This window comes from Nicotiana tomentosiformis, chromosome 8 (genome assembly GCF_000390325.3).
Source record: "Nicotiana tomentosiformis chromosome 8, ASM39032v3, whole genome shotgun sequence".
Taxonomy (NCBI): Eukaryota; Viridiplantae; Streptophyta; class Magnoliopsida; order Solanales; family Solanaceae; genus Nicotiana; species Nicotiana tomentosiformis.
The window spans coordinates 121,759,124-121,786,240 of NC_090819.1; the positions used below are offsets into that span (position 1 = coordinate 121,759,124).

A 27,117-nucleotide genomic window follows, 5' to 3' on the forward strand; every position below is an offset into this window, starting at 1 on the left:
GGATAAGGAGCATAATAGACTTGCTTAACATTTGGTGCAATTATAAAAGGATCGTAGCATCTATATTGCTTTTTGTGGGTAACTTCAACAATGTTATAATGTGGGTGTACCTTTGTACCTCTATTTGGTATTGGGTCAAACCATTTACATCGAAATAGTATCAACTTTTTGTATGGCCAACCAACATATTCTAGTTCTAAAATTTCATGGATCACACCATAATAATCAACATCCCCATCATAATTGTTAGTATCCCCTTTAACCCACACCCCACTATTATTACTTTCGAAAGCTTACAGGATTCTTCAATACAAAACTTATAACCATTGACATAATACTTTTGTATTGTTTCGACCCAGGGGGCTTGGTCCCCAAGCTATATCTTTCAAAAACTGGTCTATTTGGATCATGGATCTATATATGGTAAAAATACGAAAAGTTAGAAAATAATTATAGTTTTTAAACAACTAGATTTTGGTTTGAGTTTATATTAACTCTTACAAAATCTCTGAACCAATTGCTAAACTAAGTATGAACAGCATTGTACCCTCTCAACCCCACAAACCAACTGTCCGACACATTTAAGACTTTTATTAGTTACATATTATGATAGATTTATTCATAAAACTCAATGATATCATTCTAAACTTACTTATAATATGGTTGAACTTCTGGGCAATTAAGCAACAAATTTATTATTCTTACTCATTTAAAAAAGTTATGAAATATTATCATTTTTAGTAAATGAGGACAATATACTATCACTACACTGTAAATAAATGGACTTTACTTTTGGCTTAGAATAAAAATTAAATTCATAATCTACACTCATCCACCATATCAGAATTAAGTCCAATTATCACTCTTATTGTCAGTCAAAACTAGAGTAACTTTTTACGCCCCTAAACAATCAGAAAGCATTCAAAAGCTTTTTAATTGCAAAGATGATCAAAATATATACAGAAAAAAAATATATTAATAAATAAGAGGGAATTACATTGACAAGAGAATCAAATTGACGGACAAAATCTTTATTCCTCCTAATCCATCTCTTATAAGCCTCCATAGCACCAGAATTCCTCCCAAAAAAAAATGAAACACTGCCCTAGTTTTGAGATTTAGGGCAGAAATAATTCGAAAATGGAGAGAAAAAACTCGCCGAGATAAAGTTGCATGAAGGTCTTAGTAGGGTTTTGCTCTTTTTCCCAATTATTAAAATGGCAACGGCACTGATCAAGTCACAGCCACTGCATTATTTCTCTTTACCCAGTTGAAATGGGGCCAAAAAAGACACACTAACACCAACCACCGCTTCCGCCGCTGCGAGTCTCCTTCGTCTACTGCCGATAACCACCTCAATACACCCCAAACCACCGATTTGAACGGTGGTTCTGACTCCGAAAAGCTCCCAGTAGAAGAATAAAGACAAGACAAAGACAAACTCCCAGTAGAAGAAGAAGAAGAACGACAAAAATAGAAAAATATGTTGTGGAATTTACGGCCAAGAAAGAGTGTGATGAAGGTGGGGTTAGAGGCTGAAACGGCGCCGTTAAGAAAGAGGTAAATCACCCAATAATCTTAATTATCAAATGCTTTAATTATGTGTTGTGGAATTTATGTGTAATATTTAAGTTTCTGAAAATATTTAATTCTGAAAATATTATGCCCATAATTGTAATTTTTTCAAGCAAATGTAGTAATTAGCAAGATGTGATTAATTATTTTATTAATCCCTCCCATCCACTTTAATTTAGTTTTTAGATGTTTTAACATATATTAAGAAATTCATCTTTTAGCATTAATTAACAATAAAATTGACCATGAAATATAAATATTCCCGATAAGTGTAATTCATCTTTTAGCATTAAATAATAATGAAATTACTATTAATAATTTAAAATAAATCATAAGCTAATATAATTATTAATTTACAAGCTAATTACTACTAAATCACTTTTATGTAGTTAAGTATAAATTAATAGTCTAATCAATCACTAATATTACTTAAGAATACTGCTAATATACTTCTACTTAGTAGAATTTTCAATGTATAGGCTAATCGATCACTATTTTTTCTTACATGTATTACTAATACATTTCTACTTAGTGTAATTCTCAATGTATAAGCTAATCAATCAGTAATAGTTCTTAAGAATACTATTAATACATTTCTACTTGATTAGTATAATTATTAATACATGGGCTAATCAATCACTAATATTACTTAAGGATACCACTAATACGTATCTACTTTTTGTAATTATCAATTTATAAGCTAATTAATCGCTAACATTTCTTACTGATATTGCTAATACACTTCTGCTTAGTATAATTCTCAGTGTATAAGCTAATCAATTAGTAATAGTTCTTAAGACTATTACTGATAAACTTTTACTTAATCAGTGTAATTACTAATAGATAGACTAATCAATTATTAATATTACTTAAGCATACCACTAATATGCATCTACTTTATATAGTTATCAATTTATAAGCTAATTAATCGCTAACATTTCTTACTAATACGCTTCTATTTAGTGTAATTCTTAATGCATAAGCTAATCAGTCAGTAATAGTTTTTAAGGTACACTTCTACTTAATTAGTATAATTATCAATGTATAGGCTAATGAATCACTAGCATTACTTAAGGATACCACTAATATTACGTAAGGATACCACTAATAAACCTCTACTTACTTTAATTATCAAACTAAAGATAAACAATCACAAACATTTCTCACAAATAACGTTAATACACTTCCATTTAGTGTATAATTATTAATATATCGGCTAATCAATCAATAACGATATTTATATAAGGATGCCACTAGTTCACTAATACTTAGTATTATTATCAATGTATATAGGTTAATCAATCACCAACATTACTTACATATATATTATTAATACAATTATACTTCGTGTAATTATCAATCTACAAGCTAAATACAACTAATACACTTTTGCTTAGTATATTATCAATGTGTATGATAATCAATTATTAATGTTACTTAAGGACACCATTAATACACTTCTACTTACAGTAATTATTAATTTATAAGATAAACCATCACTAATATTTCTTACGAAAACGACTAATACACTTCTTCTTAGTGTGTAATTATTAATGTATAGGTTAAAATTCACTTTTACTTTGTGTAATTATAAATTACTAAGCTAATTACCACTAATATATTTTAAGTAGTGTATTACCTCCACTTAGTGTAAATTTCAATAAATAGGCTAATCAACGACTAAGATAATTAAGTAAATACTTACCGAGGGACTTACCGACGGCCTCCTTCGGTATTTTATAATAAAAAATATAAAATAATTATCTATAAGATTATATATTTAAGTTACCGACGGAAGTCCATCGGTACTGTAAGAACAAAATTCAAAATATTATGTAAATGCAGCAGGATTGAGTACGTCGATAACTTTATTTTTTAAATTTTATTTTTAAAAGAAACCGAGAGACATTGTCGGTACCTAAAAAAATAATTCAAAAATATAAATACAAAATGTTCTGAGGGAGCCCGTCAGTAAATTACCGACGGAGTGCATCGGTACCACAAATTAAATTTTGACCGGTCAAAGTATCATTATTTACCAAGAGTTGTCCGTCGGTTATATTTTTTTTAAAAAAAATAGAAATTAAAAATTTCAAAAGTATCGAGGGACTCCGTCGGAAAGTCCTTCGGAATAGCGTCGGAAAAAAGTCTATCGATATTGCTGTGTCGGTAAATAATTATTTTTTAGTAGTGATATAGATGCCCCATGCGCAAGAATAACACGCACAAATATAAAAATAATCCAAAATATCCTTTAAAGAAAAGAGGAGCAAATTAGCATTCTATAGTGAGGAAATATGCTAATTATTTCTGCTATTTTGTTCTTGTTAATTTTTGCACATGAATTGGAAGAGCAGTTAATATTGGTTAGTTGGAAGTGGACTAGATTTTAATATTTGGACACAACTTTTGGAGAAAATGATGTCTAAGAGCCTGTTTGGATAGGCTTAAAAGCTGGTCAAATCAGCTTTTAAACAGTTTTTAACTTGTGAAAGTGTTTGACAATCAAAAAATGAGCTTAAAAAAGTTAAAATCTGCTTTAAAAAAGCCAAAACCAATAAGTTGGAAAATCAACTTTTTCTAAATTGGCTTAAAAGCCATATTGCTTTGACCAAAGATATTACATTCTTATCCCTTATAAATTTTTTTAATCCCGAAATTACCCCTAAGTAAAAACCCTACAACATACTTTTTTTTTCTCTCCATTCTCCAATATTTTTAAATAATGTTTGATACATTCCAATATTTTGTAAATATTGTTCTTTTGGCTTCTTTTTTTGGTTCCATAACATTTAATTTTTTTGGTCGTTGAATCCTTCCTTTTTTTAAATTGGTGTAACTATATTCTAAAATCAAATCATTCAATGAATTTACGTGTTACCGCTGAATTTGAAGCTATGAACGGAAAATATAATATTATAGTCATCATCTTCTTTATAATGTTAACAACTTTAAGGATATTTCAGTCATTTTAACAAGAAAAAATGCTTACCAGTACTTGTTTACCAAACACTTCATCAGCTTGTTTTAAGTTTCAGCACTTTTATCCAAACACATAACTGCTTATTTATAAAATAAATTCCAACACTTATAAAATGTTTTTAAGAACTTAACTTAAAAGCAACTTTTTTTAAGCCAATCCAAATGAACCCTAAGTCTAACCAAGAAAGCTGTGGAGTAATGGACTTTTGCTTTTATTTTTTCTTGTCCAAAATAAAAACTACAAGCTCAGGTTTAATGAACTTTGTTGACTAAAGGATTTAATAAATTCGAAATCACAATCTCGAGGAGATCTTGAGTAATCTAGGAACAATTAACCAGATTTTTGTTAAAAGAAAAATTCTATTCACTAAATCAAAGTGAATTGGAAAAAAAAAAAACACTATCATCAAAAATTATAATTGTAACGACCCGACCGGTCGTTTTGAGTATTACAACCTTGCTTCCCCCATTACTGTTAAAATTGGGCTTTACAGTTGTTGTGTGACTTGTCGGGGCAATTGGTTCGGGTCCAGTGAGATTTTGGAATGAATTGGAACATCTAGTTCCAAGGTTTAAAGTTTAAGTTAAAAATAATGACCGGATGTTGACTTATGTGTAAACGATCTCGGATTCGAATTTTGATGATTTCAATAGCTCCGTATGGTGATTTTGGACTTAGGAGCGTGTCCGGAAAATTATTTGGAGGTCCGTAATGGAATTAGGCTTGAAATGCCGAAAGTTGAATTTTTTGGAAGGTTGACCGGGGTTTTACTTTTTGATATCGAGGTCGGAATCATATTTTTGAAATTGGAACAGCTTTGTTATTCAATTTATGACTTGTACGCAAAATTTGAGTTCATTCCGGATTGATTTGCTATGTTTCGGCATTGAACCTAGAATGTTCGATGTCGATTTTTTAAGAATATGTGGTATCATATCAAGCAAATGAGCTCCAAATTTAATTTTAATTGAAGTATTAGATCCGTATTGAAATTACGGAGCCATAGCAAAAAGAATCATTAAATTCGGACATCGTATGAGAGAGTTATGCCTATTTTCGTGTCTGGAACGATTTTTCCGTCGCCGCGAGCGCCCAGGGTAGCGTGGGGTGCTAGCCATGGCGCTGGGAATTTTGGGATACTGGAAACTGCGCCATAGGCAGCGCCCCACGCTACCTGTGACGTCCGAAATAGCTGAGGGTCTATAAAATGGGGTTCTTGCCATTTTTACTCATTTTTGAGTTTATGGAGCTCGGTTTAGGCGATTTTTGGGCGATTTTTACGGGAAAACATTGGGGTAAGTGTTCCTTATCCTATATTGATTATATTTCATGATTCCATACTCATTTACATCATGAATCCATGAATTTATGGGAAAAAAAATCAGATTTTTATAAAATCTTCCAAAAATGTAAAATGAAGATTTGAAGGTCAATCCGATGTCGGAATTTGATAATTTTTATATGGTTGGACTCGTATCGGAACGGGTGTTTGGATTTTATAACTTTTGTCGGGTTCCGAGATGTGGGTCCCACGGGCAATTTTTGAACTAAATTTCGGATTTTTATGAAAAATTAGCATTTTCATATTGAATTGATTCCTATACCTCGTGTTGATTGTATCGAATTATTTTGACTAAGATTCGAGGTGTTCGGAGGCCGAATCACGAGGAAAAGGTTTATTGGATTAAAGAATTTGTTTGGATTGAGGTAAGTAACTCTTCTAATCTTGGAGTCGAGGGTATGAACCCTGAATATATGTATTTTGTGAATTGTTGGGAGGTGACGCCCATGCTAGGTGACGGGCGTGTGGGCGTGCACTATAGAAATTGTGAAATAATTATTTATGTGGAATGTTATAGTTAAATAACCTTGGTATTTTCCATGCGATTTTATGTGTTAAAGAAATTGAGCTGAAAAGCATATTACAAATCATGTTGAGGCTATGTGCCAGTATTATTGGGACCCACAGAGGTCATATTGTTGTGAATTATTGTGTTAAATTGAAAAGTCATACTCAGTCATATTCATTTCATTGCATATCATAACTCAGTTTTATGACTCTATTTTGATGCATAAAAATATTTTGGGCCGAATGCCCCATTTTACTGAAATGCCCAAGTGGCTTGAGAGGTTTATGACTGAGTGAAGCCGAAGACCTAATTTATAAGGATGAGTGTGGATCGGGGCTGCCCGCCTGCAGCATACCTGAGTGAGGCCGAGGGCTTGAATTGTGAGGATGAGTGTGGATCGGGGCTGCCCGCCTGCAACATACTTTATTATTATCGCACGTGAGTTGTCCGTGCAGATTATAGCGCTTGGGATGAAGGATCCCCTCCGGAGTCTGTACACACTCCCAGTGAGCACAGGTACCTACTGAGTGCGAGTGCCGAGTGTTGAGTGACTGGGAGGCATGAGTGATTGTGAGGTATGCTCGAGTGGCAAGAGTGATTGTGAGGTATGCCCGAGTGGCAAGAGTGATTGTGAGGTATGCCCAAGTAGCACGAGTGACTGTGAGGTTTGCCCGAGGGGCTGTATATGAGTGATGTTCTGCCCGAGGGGCTGTTTATGATTTTATCAATGAATTGCATCGCATTGGCATGCACACATGACATACAAGCATAGAGATGTATTTTTTCCTCATGCTGTACAACATCACATCATTCATGATTTCTCACACATTTTTGACAGATGGGCATAGTGATGCATTTATTTTACATGGGTTATCCGGAAGGAAAATGAAACATCTTATTTATTATTGACAAGGTTTTGGGAGAAATTTAATGTTTTTAAACTATTTATATTATTAGAAACTTTGGCAAACGATTTGGGTTTTCATTGAGATATTTGAAAGGAAGAACTATAATTTTTGAAATCATTATTTGCCTGAGTATTTTATCCCTGAATTATTTCTGGTATTATTTGCTTTATGTTGTTATGGATTGTTGTGTACTATTGGTTGTGGACCCGACCTTGGTAGAAGCTCGTCACCACTTTTAACCTACGGCTAGGTTTGTTACTTACTCAGTACATGGGGTCGGTTGTACTGATACTACACTTCTGCACATTGCGTGCAGCTGTTGGTTGCTGTTGTTGCTGTGCTCGCTGGTTGCGGGACTTGAAGATGTACATGCGTTCCTGTTGTAGTTGCCTCTTGTTCAGGGTAGCCTTAGATTTATAAAAGCTCTGTTTATGTATTATTCAAACAGACTATGTATTTATTTTATTTCCGCTTTGTATACTCTATTCTTAGAAGCTCATGATTTGTACTACTAGTTCTTGGGGAGATGTATCAGTTTTAGATAATTTCTTTTAATTAATTTCATTGAAATTGGATAGTTGGAAATTGACTTACCTAACGGGTTGGGTTAGGTGTCATCACGACTAGTGGAATTTTGAATCATGACAATAATATAACTATGATAAATCTTACTGAAAAACTGAGTACAGGTAAATTTTTACCCTTCGTCTATGTCAAGTACCAGGGACTAAATGGAGTCATTTGCAAGAATACAAATCAAATTCATTTTACGTTTGGACTTGCTACTTTACGGGGTTTTCCTTGAAATCCAATAAAACATAGTAATAATTAACAAGTAAATCGAAAATAGAAGATGATTTAAAAGGAAAAATTACTAGACTGGGAATTGATATCATCTAAATAAAGAACTGAGACACAAAGTTTAAAATTACAGTCAGACCTCTCTATAACAGCGTCAATATATAATAATACTTCACTATAAAAGTCATATTTTTTCCGAACCAATTTTCATGTTATGTTATAATATATGTTCTCCATAACAGCAATTCGCTACAGTCGGACATCTCTATAACAACACTTCACTATAAAAGCCATATTTTTTTCGGAACCAATTTTCATGTTATGTTATAATATGCATTCTCTATAATAACAATTTGCTATAACATCCAAAAATATTCGAAACAAACGAGGTTATTATAGAGAAGTTTGACTGTACTATGAAGATTACGGGGAAATAAAGATAATAACGAGTAAAAAACAAAACTTAGTTAGGTAACAAAATTTAATTAAAGCTCGCAATTTATATAATGAAAATCATTTTGAGCACGTTTAAATTCAACTTTATCTTGTTTCTATTTAGGTATTTCAAAATTTTCAATTTTCTACATAGTTACTCACGAGCAACTGTTAATACAGTTAAATTAGAGCTATTAACAGGTGAAAAAAAAATTAAAACATGCCTCAATAAATAAAGTTTTATTAAATATGACATGTCCCAGCCACTTAGAGAGTTGCCGCATGGCAATCATCAAGTCAAATTCTACCAAATCTGTCACTTTCTATTTATTGCTAGCAAATCTAGGACAGAGAGGTCCTTTTTTTTTTGAATCCCAAATAGGTGAGTAGGACAATTTTTATTATTATACAAATCTAATATAGAAAATATTTACTTAGACTACAACAAAGTTAATTATGGGATATAAAGTTTGATACGAGTAGTAACATATTATGATCGATTAAATTAAATTGAGAGTGTAAAAAATTACTATTAAACTGTTAATTGCAATTTTATTCTGAAAAAATATTGCAAAATTTGCTACTAAGGGTATCAGGCTTAAAATCAACCTGGATATAGAGTTGTCTTTTATAAAAAGCCTTTTATCCTAAGTGGAACTTCTCAATGTAAATAAAAAGAAATATCAGTCTTAACTATTTGCATATGCAAAAATATAAATCAGTCAAAGTATTTTTTTATTATTTTAATTTTTTATGGGTAGTTGAAAGTTGGGGACTTTTTGGTGCGGTATGGAGGGCTTGTCTTCTTCCCCCTCTCTTCTCACATCTTAAATAGGAAAAGAAGAACCCATGCATATATAAATATTTGAATGTCTCCTTTTTGTATTTTATTTACATATATACATATATAAGCCAAATTAACTTCCGAGAATTTGCTTCGCGATCTGTAAGTTAATTTAGTTTGTTCAATAATATTTCGTTTTTCCCCTATTAATCTGATTCTTTAAATTGAAGCAACAATTTCCCCAATTTTGTTTGTTTTTTTCCTTTATGGGTATCTTAAGAAAATCCTAGATCTTGTTGTATTTTTGTTTTCTTTGATTAAATTAAAAAAGCATTTTTTTGGATCTCAACATTTGGGTTTTTTATTTTATTTAATTGGGACTTGAATTAGAGAAATTTGTTGGGTTTAGGGTTAGGGTTAGGGTTAGGGGGAGTAAATGGCTTCAAATCCTCCATTTATGGTGGAGGATCAAACAGATGAAGATTTCTTTGATAAATTGGTGAATGATGATGATGATGCCATTGATTTTAAGGTAACTGCATCGGTGTCGGTTGATGGGAATGAATCTGATGAGGCTAAAGCATTTGCTAATCTTAGTATCAGTGATGATGTTAATGCTAATGCTCGATTGGAAAATTTAGGTGGAGTTAAAAAGGAAGGAACTTGGGATGATAAAACAGTTGATAGTGATGTTAAACCGCCTTTGGTGATAAAGGGAGGGGATGGAGAGAAGAGTAGTGGCTCCTTAGTGTCATTGACTTCGGGCGGATTAGATAGTTTGCTTGAGTCAAGCAATGGTGATTTGGAGACTGAGGTAACTACTGATTTTTCGGAAAGTCATACTAGTGGATCCGTTAATCCTGATGTAAAGGAGGAGGAGGAAAATCACGCTAGTGGATCCGCCAATCCTGGTATAAAGGAGGTTGACTGGAGTGTGTTTCATTCTAATCCAGCTACAGATGGTGATACAGAGGTTTTTGGATCTTACTCTGACTTTTTCAGTGAATTGGGGAATAATAATACTGGAGTTGTTATAGGGAACACAGGGGAGAATCAAAATGTGGGGTCAAATGTTGTATCAGCTGATCAAATTAATGAATCCGCGAATTTCGACAATTCTAGTTTGTACATGCAGCAGAATCAAGATGGTTTTGGCTATAATGCGACTCCAGAACAAGTTGCAGGCGGGGAAGATCAAAATAACAGTCAATATTGGGAGAATCTTTATCCAGGATGGAAGTTTGATGTAAATACTGGGCAGTGGTATCTGGTCTCTAGTTGTGACTCAACAGCCAATGTACAAGATAATTCTGCTGCTGACTGGACTGTTTCTAATGGAAAGTCAGAAGTCTCTTACTTACAGCAAGCTTCTCAGTCTGTTGCTGGGACTGTAGCCGAGAGCGGGACCACTGAAAGTGTCAATAATTGGAATCAGGTTCACCAGGTAAGTGATGCGACTGAGAATGCAGCGAATTGGAACCACCAAGTTTCTCAGGCAAGTGATGTGAACGGGGTAGTGACAGGCTGGAATCAGGTGTCTCAGTCGCGTGATGGAGGTGGGCTTACGACTGAGTGGAATCAAGCTTCAGAAGTAAACAATGGATACCCTTCGCATATGGTTTTTGATCCTCAATACCCCGGTTGGTACTATGATACCATTGCCATGGAGTGGTGCTCTCTCGACACATATACTTCATCTACTCAATCAACTATTCAAGGTGAGAGCCAGCTGAATCAGAATGATTGGGTATCATCTGAAGATTTTTCTCCCAATCACGATCAAAGTATTTATGGTGCATATGGGCAGAATGAGAATAGTAGATCCATAGGATTTGGCAGTGGAGGGCATGATTACAATGGGTCTTTTGGTAAATACAATCAGCAAAACTCAAATGTGTGGCAAACTGAAAATGTTGCCAAGAGTGAACCTGTGTCAGAATATAGGGGGAACCAGCCATTGGAGAATCACTACAGCCAAGAGATTTCTGCTAGCAGCCATGTTAGTCCGCAAATGTCTAATCAGTATGAGGGAACAATTTCATACCATGGGAAATCAAATCAAACTCAGGGTAATTTCTCAGCAACAGCTGGGTCACAGGGCTTTAATCAGCAATTTAGTCAGCCGACAATGCAGCAAAACGAGCAGAAGCATCTCTCAAGTGATTATTACGGAAGTCAAAATACAGTCAATTATTCCCCACAAGCATTTCAGAACACCCAGCAATATCCTTATGCTCCTACCGCAGGAAGATCATCTGCTGGTCGTCCTCCTCATGCTTTGGTCACCTTTGGTTTTGGTGGAAAGCTGATCGTGATGAAAGATAATAGCTCTTATGATAGCTCATCCTTTGGCAGCCAGGTTAGACTCGAACGTATATTTCTCCTTTCTTTTCACTATTTTTGAAGTGCAAAACTCTTACTAATTGCTGAAAGTGTTTGTGCGTTCTCTATGAAGAATCCTGTTGGAGGTTCCATATCTGTGCTTAACTTGATGGATGTGATGTCAGAGAGAATCGACAGTTCAAGTCTTGCAACTGGGGCATGTGACTATATCCAAACTCTCTGCCGAAATACATTCCCTGGTCCTTTGGTTGGTGGAAATGCTGGTATTAAGGAGTTGAATAAATGGATTGACGAGAAGATTGCAAACCCTTTATTCCCTGACGTGGATTACAGGAAAGGGGAAGTTTTGAGGTTGCTTCTGTCATTGCTGAAAATAGCATGTCAATACTATGGGAAACTTCGATCCCCATTTGGTACTGATACTTTGTTGAAGGTAAAGTGGAAATGAATTTTTCTCATAACATGCATGTAATTAGCTATAAATGCTGTCATGCTTTATTTTCTAAACTATCAACCTAAAAAAGGAATTGTACATACTAGCAGCATGTTAATGTGTAAGTCCTGTCCCTGAAGTAATGAAGGCATTCGGTGGGACCGCAAAGAAAGTTCCTGAGAAATATTCCACCTGCCACAATTTGGAACCTACCTTGACATTCATACAGTCTAAAAGTAATATGTTTGTATCGATTATTATATCGAGTTTAAAATAATAACTTGAAATACGAAAAGTAGAGAAGTTGGTAATGTCACATGAAATTTGAAATTACATAAAGCAGAACATAGTTTTTGTTTGTTTGAAATGTGCCATTTCAGGAAAGAGATCAACATTTTGGACATATTAAAACAGAAAGCCGGCAAACAAATGCGGAACAAGAGAGTAATAACAAAGAAATATTTCTTTAGGCCTTCAGCTCTGCTCTTTGAGCAAAATTGTGAAGCAGGCTGCATGTGTGCTGGGAAAGAAGAGCTTAGGGGACAAATTGTTGCGAGACAAAGCATATCTTGCAGAGTGTAATGATTTGCACTACTTTGCGATGCAAGATGCAAGATGCAAGATGCAAGATGCAAGATGCAAGAGAACTTTACTTTTTCTAGTTTGTGTCTACTTTGATGATTAGGTGAAAGCAAACTTTAGGAATAGAGGACTTCATTTTATTAACCTATGCTCTATTTGGTGATTTCCACTGCTGGAAGATGTGACATCTCATTTGTTCTAAATCTTTTTTCATTCTTTGTTTCTGCAGCCATGTCTTTATATTATGGAACTTACAGTTTCAACTTACCAGTTGCTATTACTAAATTGGTTTGGTAATTTGAGCAGGAAGATGCTCCAGAAACAGCAGTTGCCAAATTGTTTGCATCTCTGAAGAGGAATGGTACACAATTCAGCCAATATGGCACTGTTGCCCAGTGCTTGCAGCAATTGCCTTCTGAAGGACAGTTGCGGGTAATTCTTTTATATCTTTATTTCCTAGTTGCTAAGTTGATTATTTGCTTGATCAGCTAATATTTTTGGACATGCTTTAGACTACTGCTGCTGAAGTTCAAAGTCTTCTAGTTTCTGGAAGAAAGAAAGAAGCATTGCAATGTGCACAAGAGGGTCAGTTATGGGGTCCAGCTCTTGTTCTCGCTGCACAACTTGGTGATCAGGTTTGTCCGGTTCTCCACAATCCAGCCTCTTCATTTTATTCCTCTTTGTACTAATGCATTATCGTTTTACGGACAATTGTAGTTTTATGTCGAAACTGTGAAGCAAATGGCACTCCTACAATTAACAGCAGGATCACCTTTGCGGACACTCTGCCTACTAATTGCAGGTCAACCAGCTGTTGTCTTTAATGCAGAATCTACAGCTCCAAGTGGCATGCCCATTGCCGCAAATGTCGCTCAACAGCCTGCTCAGGTGTGTGTTTATAGCTCTATTACAGCTGTTATTTTCTTGGCTTGCTGGCTTTACCTTTCAGCTTCAACATATTTTTACATGATTTTCCTGAGCCCCTGGAATGGGATCCTAGTAAGATATATATTTTTTAGTAGGTTGGGATCCTGGTAAATATATATATTCAAGTATCTCGCTTTAACTAGATTCTACTCCAAAATCAATACAATTACAGAATAAAGAGACATAACAGTTATTTGACTTTTTAAAGTTGAAAACATGCATATAAAGTTAGTTTAGAGAGCATTCCAGATCATAACAAGACATTATTAGTGATAGTCAAGTGGAACCACAAGTATGTGTTTTGACTTATCAGTTCCGCGGAAGAGTTCCACTCTTTTGAGGTTAAACAGTTATTTACCGCCTTTTTGAGGATAGGGTGTTTTTGTCAGAGGTGTAAAACTATTTGCATAACCCTTACATTTCTGTAGTAAAATACAGATGATATGTAGATCACTTTTTTCTTCTTCGGCATTTTGTGAAAATATTCTATTTTTGTTATTTCCCTTTAGTTTATTAATCTATTAAAGATTTAGTGAATACTTTGCTGGGAATATTAGCTTGTTTTGATTATTCTTCTATTTATCTTAGTTTGGGGCTAATGTCATGCTTGACGATTGGGAGGAGAATTTGGCTGTGATCACTGCAAATAGAACAAAGGATGATGAATTGGTGCTTGTTCATCTTGGCGATTGTTTGTGGAAAGAGAGAAGTGATGTATGTATTCTGCTTCATATTCATATTCTCATTCTTTAGAATATCTCCTATGCTGTGTCTGTATGCTTCATACTTTAATATTGTGATTCAGATTGTTGCTGCACACATTTGTTATCTGGTGGCAGAAGCAAACATTGAACCATATTCAGACAGTGCAAGATTGTGTCTTGTTGGCGCTGATCACTGGAAATTCCCCCGAACTTATGCTAGTCCAGAGGCTATTCAGGTCCTATTCATTTGCCTTTCATAAAGAAGAAAAATGAAACATTCTTTTGCTGCTTCTATCTGTTTGCTCTGTGCTACTGCTGCATTAGTGGAGTAATGCAAGTGAATATGCTGACTGATGAAATACTGTGTTGACAGAGGACTGAGATATATGAATACTCAAAGGTGCTTGGAAACTCTCAATTTATTCTTCCTCCTTTTCAACCTTACAAGCTTTTATATGCACACATGTTGGCTGAAGTTGGGAGAACGCCAGATGCGTTGAAGTATGTATCCAAGATTTTACTTCTACTTTAAATTTTTTGGAAATCCTTACTGCTGGTGGCTTATCATTTCTAATTTTTAGGTATTGTCAAGCATTATCTAAATCGCTTAAAACTGGCCGAGCTCCTGAGATAGAAACATTGAGACAATTAGTGTCGTCTCTTGAAGAAAGGATCAAAACACACCAAGAGGTAGCCCTTGATACACTTACCTTTGTAATATGATGGTCCACAGATAATTATAGTGGGAACTTTCTGCATGCAGGGAGGGTTTGCCACTAATTTGGCTCCTGCAAAGTTGGTTGGTAAATTGCTTAACCTTTTTGATAGCACTGCTCACCGTGTGGTTGGGGGCTTACCACCGCCGGTTCCTTCAACAACAAGCGGCAGTCCACAAGGGAATGAACATCATTATCAGTCTGCGGGACCTAGAGTCTCAAATAGTCAATCGACAATGGCGATGTCATCTTTGATGCCTTCAGCATCCATGGAGAAAATAAGTGAATGGGCAGCTGACAACAATAGAATGACGATGCACAATAGAAGTGTTTCAGAGCCCGACTTTGGAAGAACTCCTAGACAGGTATGTAATGGTATTACCCTGTGGCTAATTGGGCTTGATCTGTCTGGTCTTAAAAAAAGATGAATTTTTTGTTCAATTTGTATAGGATCATGTCGACTCATCAAAGGAAGCAAGCTCAAGTAACAAACCAGGTAATTCATCAGCAGCTGCAGGTAGATCACGCTTTGGTCGCTTTAGTTTTGGCTCTCAGCTTCTCCAAAAAACGGTTGGATTAGTCCTTAAACCCCGACAAGGTCGTCAGGTACATTATTTTTTCATGAGGTTTCGCTCTGTTATTTTCTACATTGTGATCCTCTGGATTTGTGTTTCACACTTATTTCCATTTGTTATGATCCATTTTAGGCCAAACTGGGTGAAACAAATAAATTTTATTATGATGAAAAACTTAAAAGATGGGTTGAAGAAGGTGCTGCGCCTCCTGCTGAGGAACCAGCTCTTGCACCACCACCAACCACTGCTGTTTTCCAGAGCGGGGCACCCGATTATAACTTGAATAGTGTACTAAAAAGTGAAGGTTCTATTAGTAACGGAAGTCCAGACATGAAGAGTCCACCTTCTGCTGATAATGGTTCAGGAATCCCACCACTTCCACCGGCCACTAACCAATTCTCAGCACGCAGTCGGATGGGTGTTCGGTCAAGGCAAGTGATATTGGCGTGTTCCTTTATAGAAATATATCGGATGATTCAATGTTTCAGTAGGATATATGACCATTGGGAACATACTATTGTTGAAGTAATAACAAGGGGCCAGCTGATTTTTTTTGGTGGCTTAGGTTAACTGTGAGTCTGCTCTTTGGTTACCTTGGTGTTCGGATCCTGGATACACCTTTATCCTGTTAAAATGACGCACTTTGACTGCACGAAGAATAAAGTATTTTGCTTTAATAGCTTATTAATATTAAGTTAGAAAAAGAACATGATTAAAATTTAGTTTGGATTTAAAAAAAAGTAAGTTGCTTTGTGAAGAGTTGTCTTAGTTTAAATTGTTGGAGGGAGACAGCTTTGTCATGGAAGGAAAGAAGTAAGGATTTTGGGACGAACAGACAAGGAATTGTTCTGGTCAGAAGGAGTATAGAGTGTCTACTTGGACTAATTACTTGATGATGTCCTTCCTGGCAGATCAAAATTATAAAATACATAATTCGATTTAACAAGGAGCAGACAAAGCGCTTCCTTCTCAAAAAAAGCAGCAGACAAAGCGCTACCTTCTCAAAAAAAGCAGCAGACAAAGCTTTATAATCTTTTGGTTTTACATCTGAAGATATATGTTAGGTTATTGCAGCTATCTGTTCCTAGTGATTTGTTCCTGAAAATGATGAGGAAACTATTAGTTTAGATGTTTTTGCATCCAGCTTCTTTATTTCATTGACTGTGTAATTGGTTTTAATCTACAAATATGGACATAGGCGATGAAAGCTAGTATTTCTAGGAGGTAAAAGTGCATATAGTGTTTCCTGCTGTGACTCAACTAGAGAAAGCTGACCTACTATTCTCATCCCTCTTTTGGCAGGTATGTCGACACATTCAATAAAGGTGGAGGTAATCCAACAAATCTTTTCCAATCGCCTTCTGTTCCTTCCATGAAACCTGCTACTGGAAATGCAAAGTTCTTTGTTCCTACGCCAATGTCCCCTGTTGAACAAACAGTTGACAGTCATTCCAATGAGCAACAGACTTCAGGAAATAGTGAAAATCATTCAATCTCTGCTGTGAATGGGTCATTCCAGTCTCCTGCACCTCCATCAACCATGCTTATGCAGAGATTTCCAAGCATGGACAGCATCTCTAAGAAGGGGGTAACTACTGGACCTAGCCCCCTGTCAAGTCAGTCACGGAGAACTGCATCATGGAGCGGAGGCATTTCTGATGCTTTCACCCCAAATAAATCTGAAGTAAAACCACTTGGTGAGGTATTGGGTATGCCTCCATCATCATTCATGCCTAGTGATGCTAATTTGATGCACTCCTCGATGAATGGTGGTAGATTTGGTGAAGATCTACATGAAGTAGAACTGTGACACAATAAAGATGTACATATTAATTTTTGGTTGTTGTCTTGGTTCTCTCCACTCTCGGGACACAATGCTGCTCAAGATCGTCGACCATTTGTTGGTAAGGCCGTAAGGGGTTTAAGTGTGGTCAAAGGAAGCTGGAACACACTTCTCACCAACCCTTCAATTACTTCTCCTTTTTGTAAGATCAGTTATGTGTTGAAAGCCATTACATACTTAGCTGTTTACTTTTAGGCATAGGTCGTTATTTTTGTCTTTTCTGTTTCTGTTTTCGCCTCTCCAAAAGGTTCAATACCTGCTGTTTGAGAGTCTTGTCATATTATATTACAAGGAAAATGGCATGAGATACATTGTATAGTTGATTTGTTCATTTATAGAGAAAGGAATGTCCATCCTATTAGTTTAAATAGGAAGACCATCTCTGCGGGAGAAAGTGTAGCAAAGAAGAATGTTAGAACTCCATTTCCAGTATTGATTGGACAAATAAAATGCCTTGTACTTTTTCTCCCAGTGGACACTGCATGTCTCTATTTCCTGGTTACTTTCGTTATCATTAGTCACATTTTTGTTAAAATTAAAGATCAGTGCTTTTATAGTTCCCTTTTTTCCTGTTTGGTTAAATGAGCATTATTCCATCGTGTAGGGGTAAGGTCTGTGTACACTACCCTTCCTGACCCCATTTGTGGGATTAAACCTGATTTGTTGTGGATAAAAGAGCAGTACTAATATACTAAATCAAAATACTAATATACCTTTAATTTGAAAAAGTCTACTAAAGCTTACAATCTAATGATACTGGGAAAGATCATTCATTCAATGTGGCCTGAATTTTCACTTTCCCCTTCCCCTTCTCCTGATCTCCTATGTCACTGTAGAAGAATACTTTCAAACAATCATACAATATTTGTATAACAGAATCGACAGACTGAACAGATTTAAAGTCTGATCTCCTAGATTCAAAAATACGAGAATAAGTAGTGACTTCTTTTAATATTAATTATCCAGAGAGTTTGCTTCCCAAGTTGATGTATTTATAGCAAATCCTACGACAATGTTAATTCTCGGAATTTCACTTGCTGCATATGATCACTAACTTAGGAATTCTGTTAGGAGATAAATGTAGCACCAAAGTTACATTTGTGCCGCATCTAGGTCAACTAATTTATGACAACCTTTTCTGGAGTGCAAAAGAATTAAACGCCCAAGGCAACCAGCATCATAACCCCTATAGTTTTAACCCCCTCCCCCCTCCCTCCATTTCTCCAAAATAAACAGCATAATAAAGGTGTCATGTTACTATTAGAGGAAAGCTTCTACCCAATGGAATCCTGAAAGCAGTCATCACAAAACTGCATCCTAGGGAAGAAAAACTGCTAAACTGTCATCCGAGAGAAGAAATCCATAATCTGCAGAACCTTGTCTGTTGGGCTTACGAGAAGATTTAACTCTCTATAATTGCCAGCATTATGAAAATTATATCACTCATCATTTGATGAAAAGCTTCTCAAAGCATCTTCTGTTGAAAAACTGAAAAGTAGCAATTATACCATGATATTCAGTATTTCCAAATTTCATGCCAAAGCTCAAACTTCACTAGTCTAGACAAAGATATAATTTAACCCCAAATAAGAACACCCTGATTCAATTGTCTTTACAGCATAAACAGTACCATAGTCAGATTCAGAGTTTCTCTTGATCTTTCTACATCTCCAAACATAACCAGACTGATTCATCGCAGTGAACGAGGACACCACCCACTCGCATCCTGAAAGTTATGAAGTGCTAATTTAATTAAACGCATCTAAGTAAAGAAAAGCTACAAAACCTTGTATAAAAATCAATCATCTGCCACCCTATCCAACATTTTCTCCATTCCAAATATTGACTTTCAGAACCTCCGTAAATATACCCTTAAAAGAACACATTTATGACGAGAAGGGCACACCCACCTAAAAATGGCAGAGCCAATGCTTTAGGTGAAACAAAATGAAACTCAGTGCTCTCAGCTTGTCAAAAGGGTAAGACAACTCACCACAAGAAAAACTCCAATCTACCCAATTAGTATCGGTTATAGGCTTTCCCATAATCATCACGCCTCTGACGCTGAAAGTCACCATAACTGTCTTGTGGCCTTGATGGATGGTAGTTATCCATAGGGTTTGGATATCTTACCCTTGGTTCCATTGGTATGTTGGGTCCTGAATAATGTGGATTACCTGCTGAGTTCTCATACTCTTGATAACTCTGTTGATTGTAACTGCCAAACCCAGAGGCTGACGCATGCTGTCCTGCCAGCTGTTGCCTCCTCAGAGCATCAAGTTGTAGAAACTCTTCCCATTGCTTTGCATGTTCAACTCTAAGGATGGTCAATTTCTTCATGTAGTTCTCTCTTACTTCTCTGATGGCCTAACATTTGATAAACCAAAACAAGATTATGACTGGAAAATGATTTAGCACATCAGCACTATGGCCTCGGTGAGGGTCTTTCTTCAAAGCAAAATTTGAAATAAAATAATAATCCAAAAATGGAAAAAACAAAAGAAAATATCAAACTTTAGGTACTTCTTCATACCTCTCTATGCTTGTGATTTTCTTCATCTTCTTCCTTATCCCGAATTCTTCCTAGATCTATAGCATCCTTTTGGTAGTGCAATTCAAGATTCTCTAAGGATTGTGGAATGGAGGGGTAGTCAAAGTCACGGTTAGATTTCATGTCAGAACCACGTCTACCAGCATCCCAACCATCAGGCCTGTATACACCCCTGCCCTGACCGTGACCATCGTACGAATTATACGAGTTACTCATATAAGTGGGGCGTGCCGGAGACTTTGACTGGCTTGATCGACCTCTAGCTCCATCATTACCATAAGCTTCACCAAATGAAGAGTGGGTTAAGCACTTCCATTGAAGAACTCTAACAATGATGGCAGCTTTAACATGGCAAAGTATCTTAAAATCTCATAGTGAACCCATCTGAAGCAAACGAGTCTCTACATACTTTCAGTGAAAATTTTCAATGGGGGATAATCCTTTCATTTGAGACCACCACGAATGTTACATCAGAATCGAACAGAATGCTTGAAAAGAACTTACCTCTTGCTGCCACAAAAAGAAAAAGATAAGCAACGCACATTATGAATGAAATTAACTCAACATCAGAACCAGCCTGTGAAGTTCATACTCAAAAAACTTAATTGCCAAAGTTACATGTAGAAGGGAAAAATAAGAAACCAAAATCAGGCTGAAAGGCAAATTGTGCTCTACTTGTCGAAGAGAAAGACTCTTTGGTTTCCTACCTTGTGAACTACCCCTTGCAATTTTGTGAAAACCATCATGACCGCGATCATCCACAACCTTCTCTTGTCTTCCATACCTATGGTGTAACTGTGATGCATTCTGAGGGCTGTGATTGGATCTCTGAGAATCAGAACGTACCATACGAGAGCTAACAGGACTTCTGCGCTCAGGTGACCTTGATCTGGACGCCTGAGAACTAGAAGGACCCTTTTTGTCCGCTTCTTCTTTAATTTTATGTACAGCATCCACTCCTTTTCTTAGGATCAATCTGTCCTTCCCACTAACTATGATAAACTTCTCCTCCATTTTGATTTTGCAGCCAACATCCTTCTCAATTTGATTTATAACTTTCTCACTGAATAAAGCTTTCACATGGCTTTCCCTTGCAGGCACTCTCTCAAAGAAATCTTGAGACTTGCGATTCGCTCCAAGAGTAGATGGACATCCCTATACATGGTTTGTTTAGCACACAACATAAACTTTGACATTTGCATAAGCTCTTCTGTGAGTCTCTGAGAATAAACTTTTGACAGGTATGGAAGGCACACACACTTTTTGTTTTATAGGCAGCCTATTTTATAAAAGTTAAACGGTATTCATATGTTCTTCTGTTTTCACCCAAAATCTTATGGTCAGGATTCCTGGGTTGGCTGACAGAAATGGCATGCAGAAAATTTGCCATAAAAGAAAAGGATTACAGGGACTACCAAAGGGGTTATCCCAGTCGACGCATGAACAGAGGTTAACTTATTTTGCTTTACTTATGCCTTTGGTCAGAAGGATCATAAGCAAAAAAACTGTCAGATGATGTCTACTGCTCTTCCATCCCTCAGTTTTAGTTACCAAGCTACCAGTATATGCAAGAAAGATACCTCATGGGATTTTTAATTTTCCTACTTATCCAAGCCACCCAAAAAAAGGATTTAAAAATTCGTAAGTTAGAGAGGGGGGGGGGGAACAGTAAAATGAGCCAGTTTACATTAAGCCAGCTGGCCCAGTATATCTACAAACAAAAGGAGCTCTTGGTCTAGAAACATCTGATAACTGTGGTTAACTTGACAGAAATGTAAAATGAAATCGATTGCCTTTAATCAGAAAAGAAGGGAGATATAGTAAGGAGCAAAACTGTGATAACAAAAGATACCACCTAGTTCTCTCACCAATTTTTCTCAGGAAAAGAGATGCATCAACATCCTACAGAGAAAGGGTGAGGAACAAAGGATATTATAGATTGAATACAACAACAACCCAGTATAATCTCACTAGTGGGGTCTGGGGAGGGTAATGTGTACGCAGACCTTACCCCTACCCTTGGGTAGAGAGGTTGTTTCCAATAGACCCTCGCCTCCTTCCCTCCAAGAACTCCCCACCTTGCTCTTGGGGTGACTCGAACTCACAACCTCTTGGTTGGAAGTGGAGGGTGCTCACCACTAGAGCAATTATAGATTGAATGGATTGACTAAATGTAGATATTTCCAGTTATCAGTCGTGTGATCCTTAAAATTTCTCTCCCTCCTCAGCCACCCAAAATAGTAGTAACAAGAACACTAATCAGAACCCTAATACAAAGCAGTACCTGGGTAAAGTGGCCTGACTCTCCACATATTTTACAAATCAATTCTTCCTCCTTCCTTTTCTTCCAGTTTCTCTCAGTAGCTTTAGATTTAGCTTCCCAAACCTTTGCTTCCCTGCTAGTAAAGTCCGTCGGGACAGCATTGGGGTCGGGGGCGTCCTCTTCCTCATCGGAACCAGCATGAGACCTTTTGTTTGTCACTGTTATCTCTTGTGCCTTAGTTGTGTTGGATCTAACGGGGCCAGTATATTCCTTGTAAAGATCACTGAAATCATCATCAACATCTGAATCTTGCCTATTAGACATATCAAAGGGCACCCTGTTTTGGCAACAGCCAACAGAACAAGGAAAGCCGGAAAACATTGTTACTAACACAGACAAGAACAAATTACAACAAAAATAATTCACTTCAAGAGTCTATGGAAAGATATCCAATATCAATTTTGCAACCTTAAGGATGTGGTTTCGTACAATAAGTGGCCTTCTTTTTATAGATAAGGGATATCATTGAAAAAAGGCGATTAATCCATATAGAAGCTGCATATAAAGGAATCTTAAAGGTTTCCGTTCCTATATGAAGATTCTAGCTAATCATTTATTTAGTAAGAAAGCCTAATGAGTTCCATATGTACATAAAATCCATAAAATTCCAATTCTTCTTGAGGGAGAATTTTTTAGGCTTTTCCAATTCTTCTTCCTCTCAGCTCCACAACCATTATGTAGCCCACAGCCCAAGCATAAACCTTAGCAATTCAGGGTGTTGGACATGAGATTATATTGGCACTGGGAATATTTGGGAACTGAGACAAAGGCGGTAGATCAATCTGTTTGGTTTGAAAATTGAGGTTGGACTGCTTTACCATTTTTCAAAAAAAAAAAAATATTTGAGATTGGCTAGTAACCTTTCTCTACTAAAAGTGACAAAGCCTTGTGGGTTACCCATTTCGCATGCTGATGCGAGGTAGCTGATACTGGTGGAATAGTTGAGGTGTGTGCAAGCAGACCCGGATACCACCGCTATTAAACAAAACACACAGACACAGACGCTCAAAAAAATATGGAGGGCAACCTTGTTTCCGACATTGGCAGACTTTTCACAGATTGACTTTCAGTACCCTAACTTAACTCTATTCCATCAAATACAACTTTATGGAAAATGCTAAAGGCAGCGTAAAAATAGCATAAAGAGACAAACGGGTATTTCAACATTAACAAAATACTGTAAATAACAAGGAAGAAAACTGAAAGACCACCTGAATTTAACAGTCAAAAAATTCACCAATTGATTTGATAAACGGATTAAATATGGGTTTTCGAAGAAAACGGAGAAAAGGCTAAGCCCTACTTACCGGAATCTGGAGACGGGCTAGGGTTTGCTGTGAATGTGAGAGGTAGGGTAGTGTAGAAGCGGCGTTAATAGAAAGGGGGATTTGGGGGTTGAAAAAATAAATGAGGGGATTTTGGGAAAAGAAGGAAAAATGCGTATCCCTTGGTTATCTCTGACCGTTGATCTTTTTAATCCTACGGTCCTCATTTGTGCTTGCTTCTTGTACGATCTTCTTTTCATCCCAAACCTTTTGAGTGTTAAGATTTGGTCCCTCTCTTTTTTTCTTTTTATATTTATTTTTGGGGTTCTTTTGTCATTAGGTAAAATGGATTGTTCCAACTTCCAAACTAATTTAATCCGTTCAAAATTTACTTGAATCAAATGAATTGGGTCAAAATTGGTCGAATAAAGGTCATAACTCAATCCGTCCATGACCACAATATGCCCTCTTTTCTTTTAATTTTGCTTTTAAACAAAATGTGAAAATTAATATATTTTTCTTAAATTATTATCTCAATTCTATCCAATTTACATAATTCTTAATTTCCTAGTTTTATTTTGTCAAAGACATAGTCATTACCCATTGAAGCACATACATCTTCAATTTCCTAGTCTTGTGTCATTTGGCTCAATTCTTTGTTTTTTTTCCTTGGCCCAGTTTATGTAGTTGTCTAACAAATCCCAACTCCATCTAGTAAGTCTATGTCGTCTTTCGTTAAGGCTAAACTTACTTTCAAATTATAGAAAAAATATCAACAACAATAACAAACTCAGTATAATCTCACAAGTAGAGTTTGATGAGAATAGCGTGTGCGCAGCTTTGTTCCTACTTTATGAAAATAAAAAGGTTATTTCCGATACATCTTCAGCTCACGAACGAAAAAAAAAATCATATTTGTTACTAATATTTTCTTTAAACTATTTCAAATTATAATAGCCATCTTCCCACCAATTCCTGTTGCAAATAAAATTTAAGCTTATTAAAATGAAAACATTTGGACGTTATGGTTGAAATAAAATCTTATTTCAAATGTCGAAAGTGCCTAACATGTTAGCAGAAGAAGATTTATAGTAAGAATTATTGATCTAACATTCCCTAAACAACGATCATAGATTTCACTATTTACCTACTGATAATTGTCTTACTTCGAATAAATCATCAAAATGAAAGTAGGTAACATTGGAACCGATATAATTATTTTATTTTTTCATTAACATCTGCACGCAAAAAATTATTCTTGTATTCAAAAAGTAAAGAAGCTACTTTAATTAAATAACTTAAAATAGCATCCGTGGTAAGAGGATAAGCACTAGTACTCATTGGATTGATTGGCTCTTTTATCCCCGAGGTTTGTGGGGGGGGGGGCAAGATAATAATTAAAATAATATAAGAAAAATTTACATTATTTGGTGCTCACCGAAACAGAACTAGTTAAGGAACAAAAAAGCTCCTCTTCTCTCCCAATCCTACTCAACAAAGGCAAACTCGTATCAAACTCTATTTATATACCGCATCTTTCCTTCCTATAATACAAATTCACAATAAAATTTCAATCCAAAAGAATTTCACCATATCAGTTTTCTCTCTTCCAAACCATGGCCGAAATAATCTCCCGAACGTTATTCTGCACTAGTGTTTCTTTCTATGAAAACCAAATCAAAGTAACAGTTACAAAAAAAGCCGCCGACGTTGATAAGTGGATTGGGCAAACAATCCACATTCACCGGCGTAGACTAAACAAGCTCCTTATTGGTCTAGACATTGAGTGGCTCGCCTGTATTAACGCCACTGATAAAAACCACTCCAAAATAGCGCTCCTTCAGCTCTGCGTCGGCCGTCGTTGCCTTCTATTTCAACTTCTTCACGCAGATTACATCCCGAATTCTCTCCGCGCTTTTCTCGCAAACCCTAACTTCACGTTCGTTGGTGTTGGTATTCAGGGCGACGCTTACAAATTGTTCCAAGATCACGGGTTGTTCGTAGCGAATTCAGTGGATTTGTACCAGTTAGCATTGGTTGTACGTAAATTTGAGCCTGAGTATGGAATAATGGGGTTGAAGAGAATGGGATTGAAGAGAATGGCGTATGAAGTTCTTGGTAAAGTGATGGAGAAGCCGTTGAAAGTTACGTTGAGTCAATGGGATACTGAGGAATTGTCGTATGAACAAGTGGAGTATGCTTGTATTGATGCTTTTGTGTCTTTTGAAATTGGAATGAACTTGTTTTCTGAGATGTTGAACAGATTGGTGTATTCTCCATATGTATCTGCTTTTGATGTAAAAATTTGATGAAATATCATAGGGAATTAGGAATGTATATTGAAGAAAATTGATTTTTTGTATCTATATATATGTCGAGTCTGAATGAGGGATGTGTATGATATTTTTGTTAAATTCTGATTCAGTATTGATTTTTGGTATCTTGTATTAATTCCAACAAGGAAGGTGTATGATTTTTTATTTTTTTTTCTCCTTCTAGAATTTTGATTTGTGGCAGTATGGATATTTTGACTCTTGTATCGTGTAATTTGTGCAGATTTTCTGAGTCGTTGTAACCTCTCTAGTGTATATACCCCCTCTCGTTAAAAAAGTAATGAACTTTTTTAATTATTCGGAGAGTCAAATAAGATTTTTCTTTGATCATATATTTTGTAAATATTTTTAAATAATCTGAATTTGTAATTTATAGTAGTACTTTTTATGTAGTTTCTAAATATGTAAATTTTATTTCAGAAAATATAAAGAATCTATGTCCAATTCACAACGAAAATAGATCTGGAATACATTTATGATCGTTGTTTAGAACATAATAAGGGTGGCAAACGGGCGGGTCGAATATGGGACGGGTCGAGAATGAATAATGCAAAAATGGATAAATTAACTAATCCAACACATATTTAATACGGATAACAAATGGGTTAACCGGTGAATAATATAGAATCCATATTATCCATGGTTTTTTGAATATGATCACTTTTGGGAGAATTCCTAGACCCCAACTTGAGAAACCCCAATTTGAGACTTTATAAATGTAAAAGTTAAACACAATAGTTATTTCTAAGTGGATAATGTGGTTATTATCCATATTTGACCTATTTTTAAAAAGTTCATTATCCAACCCATTTTTAATGGATAATATGGATGGATAATCATTTTCTTTTATCTATTTTGCCACGACTTCAACATAATATAATTATTATAAAGAATTCATTTTTGTTTATTTAAATAATTGATTCTAACGTGTATATTCACTTGATTCTTAACAAATACTATTTTTTAAACACCTCCATTTCTTTGTTCTTTTATCTTCACAAGCCAAAACTTATTAAGCTCGTATATTATTTTGATTTGAGTATTATTTTGTCAACAATTCTTATAAGTAAACCAGAACATATCCTTATCCACATTTCTTATTTTGTTTCGAATCTATATTAAAACGTATTAGGAGTCATTTGCTTAATACTTTTAGTTATTAGCAAAACTTACCGGAAAGTATACG

At 35.7% G+C, this 27,117-nt stretch overlaps 2 protein-coding genes across 6 annotated transcripts; one reads left to right on the forward strand and one right to left on the reverse strand.

Annotated features, from left to right (window-relative positions):
• Positions 1–9,344: 9,344 nt before the first annotated feature.
• On the forward strand, positions 9,345–17,935 carry LOC104105973 (protein transport protein SEC16A homolog). Its single transcript, XM_009614418.4, has 13 exons — positions 9,345–11,695; positions 11,792–12,112; positions 13,001–13,126; positions 13,207–13,329; positions 13,412–13,582; positions 14,210–14,335; positions 14,427–14,561; positions 14,699–14,826; positions 14,907–15,015; positions 15,089–15,406; positions 15,492–15,647; positions 15,749–16,047; positions 16,919–17,935. The coding sequence occupies exons 1-13, from the start codon at positions 9,773–9,775 to the stop codon at positions 17,424–17,426; spliced, it is 4,443 nt and encodes a 1,480-aa protein (XP_009612713.1). The 5' UTR covers positions 9,345–9,772; the 3' UTR covers positions 17,427–17,935.
• A 1,084-nt stretch (positions 17,936–19,019) lies between these two features.
• Positions 19,020–23,773, reverse strand: LOC104105972 (uncharacterized). 5 transcript variants are annotated; one of them, XR_011410595.1, is made up of 6 exons: positions 23,641–23,773; positions 22,295–22,610; positions 20,718–21,165; positions 19,993–20,291; positions 19,370–19,826; positions 19,020–19,185 (listed from the first exon to the last, which is right to left on the reverse strand). XR_011410595.1 is itself a non-coding variant. In XM_009614417.4 (6 exons), exons 2-5 carry the CDS (start codon positions 22,595–22,597, stop codon positions 19,479–19,481), a joined length of 1,398 nt encoding a protein of 465 aa, XP_009612712.1. In that variant the 5' UTR covers positions 22,598–22,610; positions 23,641–23,773; the 3' UTR covers positions 19,020–19,185; positions 19,453–19,478. The 5 variants fall into 5 exon arrangements, 4 of the variants coding, with proteins under 4 accessions (XP_009612712.1, XP_070038834.1, XP_070038832.1 ...); XM_009614417.4 differs by having other exon boundaries at positions 19,453–19,826; XM_070182733.1 differs by having other exon boundaries at positions 19,020–19,177; positions 19,446–19,826.
• Between the last annotated feature and the right edge of the window lie 3,344 nt (positions 23,774–27,117).

Excerpts from the sequence above, each read along its gene's own strand:
- LOC104105973 (XM_009614418.4), top strand. The coding sequence starts at position 9,773 with ATGGCTTCAAATCCTCCATTTATGGTGGAGGATCAAACAGATGAAGAT. Across the intron at positions 13,127-13,206 it reads CTTCTGAAGGACAGTTGCGG|ACTACTGCTGCTGAAGTTCA; the intron begins GTAATTCTTTTA and ends GACATGCTTTAG. Across the intron at positions 14,827-14,906 it reads AGAACGCCAGATGCGTTGAA|GTATTGTCAAGCATTATCTA; the intron begins GTATGTATCCAA and ends TCTAATTTTTAG.
- LOC104105972 (XM_009614417.4), bottom strand. The coding sequence starts at position 22,597 with ATGTCTAATAGGCAAGATTCAGATGTTGATGATGATTTCAGTGATCTT. Across the intron at positions 20,292-20,717 it reads TGCAAGGGGTAGTTCACAAG|CTTATGGTAATGATGGAGCT; the intron begins GTAGGAAACCAA and ends CATTTGGTGAAG. Across the intron at positions 19,827-19,992 it reads AAAATCACAAGCATAGAGAG|GCCATCAGAGAAGTAAGAGA; the intron begins GTATGAAGAAGT and ends ATCAAATGTTAG.